The 6,000-nt window shown below is 44.3% G+C and overlaps 1 protein-coding gene across 1 annotated transcript; it reads right to left on the bottom strand.

Annotated features, from left to right (window-relative positions):
- Positions 1 to 792: 792 nt before the first annotated feature.
- On the bottom strand, positions 793 to 5,308 carry LOC123472378. Its single transcript, XM_045173788.1, has 6 exons — positions 4,201 to 5,308; positions 3,921 to 3,989; positions 3,549 to 3,888; positions 1,047 to 1,662; positions 997 to 1,004; positions 793 to 820 (listed from the first exon to the last, which is right to left on the bottom strand). The coding sequence occupies exons 1-6, from the start codon at positions 5,306 to 5,308 to the stop codon at positions 793 to 795; spliced, it is 2,169 nt and encodes a 722-aa protein (XP_045029723.1).
- Between the last annotated feature and the right edge of the window lie 692 nt (positions 5,309 to 6,000).

Below are 6,000 nucleotides of genomic sequence, written 5' to 3'. Positions count from 1 at the left end.
TTTGTTCTCCGTCTGTTAAATTTGCGTTTTCAATTTTTTTGTTTTAACCCCTAAAACGCTACGCTTTAGTAATAAAATTAGTTTCAGATGATTTGCAATTCATTTTTCTACAATTTAATGTCATTTAATTTTTCCCTGCATTCTTAAATAATTTTAAATAATTAAATGTAACGATGACCCTATTGCAGGGCAATTGAAACACTTTGTTTATATTCCCTGTCTGCGAGTGGTTGCATTTTTTTTGCAAGTATTTGACGTAATTCATTTAAACAAATGTAAATCATCATGTTAACACAACTATAATACTTGTATTCGCTGTTTGGGATTTATTTAAAAAAGCATGTATCTTAATGGGTTTTTTTTAAATTTAATTATTTAAATATTTTAAACTAAATTACGATCTACTTTAAGCATATTTTAAAAATCTGTATATCGCATTGTACCTAATGGTAAAATTTGATCACACTATTAGTTGTGGCTGCTGAGATATCGTGATTTTCATTTTATGTGGGTATGAAGAAGCTTCCTTATGGGAAAACCCACGTTGCAATTGCGTCGACACACCGTTTCAATTGCCCTGCTGCCATGGCAATTGAAACACTCGAAGCGACCTCAGTTTTTTACAATTTACTTCTATTAAAATTAATCTTTTCTCATAAAAAAAAATATCGTTTAGAAGCTGAGATAATAGACTACAATTCTATATAATTTTTATATTAAACTTTTTAGTTTTTTTTTCAAGAAATACAAAAAACCAAAAAGTGTATCAATTACCCCCACTCTCCCCTACATTTACTCCTGGTTACTGCTCAGACCCCGTCTGAAAAAATTTGAGTGAAATAAATTGTAACATAAGAAATAACAAATAACGGGTGGGAAGGGTGGGATGAGACCCTTAGGGTCTCATCCGTTATTTCAATATATAATCCTAATTACCGTTCGGGATCGCTGAGCGATCCCTCTGGTAATTTTCAATTATATATCGAAAGTAACTACTTTCGACCCTAAGGGTGATTTCAAAGTAGTTCAATTTATTAGTATTAAACCTGATCATGCCGGAATACCGCCGGAACAATCGAAGGCGCAATCACTCTTTTGTAAAATCTACCGAAAGTAGATTCAGACTTCCAATGGCCGGCCTTCAAGATCTCATCAGTCGATATTCCCGACGCTGAAGCCTTCGAAGCAGCCGCTCCTCGTGTGGAATGTGCTTTAAAAATTGACGTGTCCACTCCGGATACATTGAGCGCGGAGCGTATCCATTTACTCATAGTGTTGGCTGTAACACCCGCATGGGGTGCAATGGTCGACACGAATAGCTGTTTAATGTTTGATTCCCTAATCGTAGACGTGCGATCAACGTAGGCTTTGAGAGCTTGAACCGGGCAGCAATTCGCATCCAATAGTTTAGGGATAATGACGGACTGCAATGGACCCCCGCGCTGTGATTTTCTTATTCTTAGCAGAGTGAATTTGACATCGTCTTCCGAAAATATAACCGACTGATAGTCGATGGCGGCCAGCTCCGAAACACGGAGAAGCGATGCCAAGGCCAGCAAAACCGCTGTCTTCTTCGTCAATGATGGGAGGGGAATAAACGCATTGTTGCCTAACTTGGACATGTAATTAATAACTACGCTCGGGTCCCACGCATAGTTATATCTTGGTTTAGGGGGATTCAAATTATAGCACCCATTAAGGAGGCTTTTAACAAGAGGGTGGATTCCGATTGGGTGTCCGTCGACGGTCGGTAAGGTTTTTGACAACATAGACCTATGAATGTTTACTGAACTATACGATTTACCGTCCCGGTGCAACCCCGATAAAAACTCTAGGATTGAAACTAGAGGGACCGACAAGGGATTTTCGTTCCTTGAAAAACACCAATCACTCCAATTTCTCCAAGCCGACTCGTATGTCGAGTGCGTATTGGTGCGGTTACCGGCCAAGAGAAGTTCGACCAACGACTCCGAAAATCCCTCCCGTCGGAAATATCGCCGGATAATTTCCAAGCGGCTAGCTGTAGCGAGCCGGTTAACAACAGAGGGTGCGTCTCGCCCGTTGCTGATTTCAGCAGATCGTGAGAAGGAACAAGAAGGATCGGGACGTCGCATGCCAATTCCAGGAGGACCGGAAACCATGGTTGAGATGGCCAGACTGGACAAATCATAAATAAATTAGCCTTTTCCCTCCTGAGCTTCTCCAAACATTTAGGTATTAAAGAGAATGGCGGGAATGCATAACCGGAATGGTTAAGCCAGTTTAGCGAAAAGGCATTAACGGCGGCGGCGCCTGGTTGCGGACGCCAGGAAACAAACAATGGTAGCTGAGTGTTCCAGTGTGAGCTGAAGAGATCTATATCTACCGGCCATATTAATTGAAGCTCATTGAATACCGAATGTTTCAACTTCCAATCGCTTGTATCTCCAGCCGCTCGCGATTCCCTATCTGCCTCCACGTTCATCACTCCAGGAAGATGAACCGCCTCGATCTTTAGGTCTCTTTGCTCACAAAATTCAACCAGTGACTTCGCAACGGCTGTCAGCTCACTTGATCTTGTCCCCCCCTTTGTTCATGTAACAGACGGCTGTGGAATTATCCAAAAACATTCGAATGGAAAGACCTCGGGCTTTTTCTGCAAATGATTGCAGCGCATATAGAGCTCCAAGGAGCTCGAGGCTATTAATATGGAGATCCGCTTGTTCTGATGTCCATGGGCCTCGTGTTGTAACACCGTCGCAAACCGCCCCCAGCCGGATAACGAGGCGTCGGAAAAAATCTCGATATCGGGACTTCGAGGGAAAAAATCCTTCCCGTTTGAGCTTTCCAGGTTGAAAAGCCACCACTCCAAGTCAGCAACAGATCCAGGGGAAAGCGTAAGCTTTACGCTAAGGTCGTTACGTACCTTCTGGGACTCAGTGATATAAAAGCGTTGCATGCTTCTATAATGTGACTGCGCGAAAGGAATTGTCGGGATGGCCCACGTAAAATTTCCGAGAATGGAAGCAATGGTGCGTAGCGAAACTATGCCATCCGCCAGTGCTTTTCTGCACATATTCTTAACGTCTTCTACCTTTGCCGAAGGGAGTGAGAAAGACAATCTATTGGAATCAACTACCATTCCCAAATATTCAATCGTTTGAGTTGGAATGGTGACGGATTTGTCCCAATTGATTAAAAAACCTAATGCATTTAATAGGTCTAGTACGGTTTTCAAATCTGCGCGCGTACCGTTCTCGGTTTCGTTCATAACCAAAAAGTCGTCAAGGTATACTACTAGCCTTATTCCCTGCTTCCTAAAAAAGGCTACCACCACTTTTAGGATTTTGGTGAAAATTCTTGGGGCGGGCGCGAGACCAAATGCCATACATTTAAATTGAAAAACACGCCCTTCCCATTTAAAGCGAAGAAACTTCTGCTGGGGACAGTAGACCGGTACCGTTAAATACGCATCCTTTAAATCTAATTTAACGAACCAATCCCCCTTCCTGACCAAAGAACGAACGGTTTCTAGGTTTTCCATCTTAAAATGTTCGTATTTTATGAACTTGTTCAGTGGTTTCAAATTGACGATCGGTCTGAAACCATCAACCTTCTTCGGTACACAAAAGAAAGAACAAATGAAACCCCCCGACTCGTCAGTGATCTCTTTAACCGCCCCTTTTTTCAATAAACTCGCAATTTCCGTCTGGCAAACAGCTCGCATCTCGTCTGACATTACCACATCACGCGGTGATGAGCGCTGGAATGGTTCTGACAAAAAATCGATCTTAAGGCCGTTAGATATCGTCTTCAAAACCCAGGGATCGTCGGTAATTTCTGACCATTTGTCAGCGAAAACACTTAATCGAGCGCCCACTTTAAGACTAATCGATACGATGGGGTGCGCTTGAATATTACAGGGGGTCAAAAACTCGTACCTTCTTGGGTTGGGATTCCCGCGTCCGCGACCGCCTCTGGGATCGCCCCCTCCTCTCCGTCCTCTCGCTCTACTGCCGCGTTCATATTGGTGCCCGCCGTAGTGAGTATGACGTGTTGACGGAGGTAACAGCTGGTCACGTCTGGTCGACCGAACTGGATTTCTGCGGTCTGTGGCAGCCACCGCTTTGTCCCTTCTTGCTAGTGTCTCATCTTGATTCGCTTCGGTCAGCATCTTTTCAAGGAAACGGCCGGTGAAAAGGAGCTCGCGGGCCTCCTTACCGGTAGCAAAGCAGCTATCGTCTTTCAAAAGATATTCCTCTCTGGGGTCCGTAAAATGCACAACAGACTCCCGACGTTTCTTTGAAACGTGGGCAAAAGCACGACCCCACTGCTGCAAGGCCGCCTGGACCGAGCGGCGCATATCACTTGTCGTAGCCTCTTCCATTTTAGCCAGCCGAGCATAAAGGTCAATCAAAGGGGGACCGATGTCCATGATTTTCAGCTGGGTTCTAATTAAAGCTTCTTCCTTTACATTGACCGCTTTCAAAACGCCTTTATCCTTAGATCGGCGACTCATCCATGCATCCAGCTTGGGAGGCATAAGTGAGAAGTCACTCACCTCGTACACTAGTGGGAATTCTTTTGAAGTAAACTTGGACTGTTCGGTTGAAACGCCGACGGATAAAAGTGACGCTATTTCATCACAGATTGCTTTGGGTACCACTGGTGGAGGCGAAGCGTTGATGACGGCAACTACGTCTTCCACCCGCCTAGGATCTGAGCCCTGATTACCATTGGATGGGCCTGCCACTGACTGCGCTTCTTCTGAGAGGGTCGGTAACTCGACGGATATCGGCGACTGATCCGTCGTAAAACGAACGCCAGTTTGCGGGCGCCAAGGGCGACCGCGATCAATTGCCCCCGCGTGATCGTACTCAGCCCAGTCGTCTTCTCTTGGGGTATCACTGTAATACTCATCCTCTGGCTCAGCTTCACTGTGAGTCGGGTAGGATCGGGGGTCATAGTCACACTCGAAATAAGCGTCATAAGCACTAGCAGGATCACGAATGTAAAAGTCTTGATCAGCCGGTGGGCCCCGAATGTCGCCCTCGTCAAGATACTGAACAGGCGGATACTGAACAGGCGGATACTGAACATTCGGATCGACGTACCGTGGACGCCTCAAAGGCGATCTCTCACGAAAGCTAGGGTAACAAAATCTCTCCCTGTCGTCCGAGCGGAAACGAGTGCGATTATCAAAAACTGAACGGGAACGATCCCAACTGTCTAACTCATAAAATCGCCCGTTTGCGAAATAGTCGACGCGAGAATCAACGTGTTCGGCACGTGGGTCCCTTGGACCACGAGAAAAATTTCGCGACGACATTCTACCGTAAGAGCTAGAAAAAGTCTGAAGAAAAGGGGGCGTTGCAGGGGTGAAGTAAGAAAACTTTGAAAGAGCTAGAATATACTTCGTCTACACCCTTAGGGTCGAAAGTAGTTACTTTCGATATATAATCCAATCTGAAGTGATACAATTCAGAATATAAATAAAGCTGAAACGAAATTGTGATGATCAATAACGTCAACCAGTAGAACTTTACATTAAAAAGTGGAACATTGTTTTTGTTTTAGCAAGCTGATTAAAATCAAAGGGCTATCGATAGTACTTTGGGGCTTCAGTTTTGTAGCTGGGAGCTTAATTATTGAGTTTGAAACTACGATATTTACCCATGACTGTAAGATTATGTGGACTGGATAGTGAACGGCTGTGTGAGTGTGACACTCTCCTTCCTACCGTTGCCGATCGATGAGTCCACTCGACTGGTTCCAATTTTGATTTGTCTTCATTTTATAAGAATTTGTGTCCCCCTAATGCTCGCCACTAGCCTATGACGTTGAAAATTACAAGGGCTATATTATTCTTACCCCACCTTAAGTGACGTTTTCACATTTCCTTGTGATTCTCTTCCCTTTTGGCGTTTGGCAATTGCGATTTAAAGGCACGTAACCAGAGAAAAACAGACTATTCTCAACTGATCGCACATGCGCTTTTTTGCTTTGAATTTTCACCAGTTT

This window comes from Daphnia magna, linkage group LG5 (assembly GCF_020631705.1).
Source record: "Daphnia magna isolate NIES linkage group LG5, ASM2063170v1.1, whole genome shotgun sequence".
Classification (NCBI taxonomy): domain Eukaryota; kingdom Metazoa; phylum Arthropoda; class Branchiopoda; order Diplostraca; family Daphniidae; genus Daphnia; species Daphnia magna.
The sequence above is the reverse complement of the archived record's forward strand: the minus strand, read 5'-3'. Positions and strand labels throughout refer to the sequence as shown.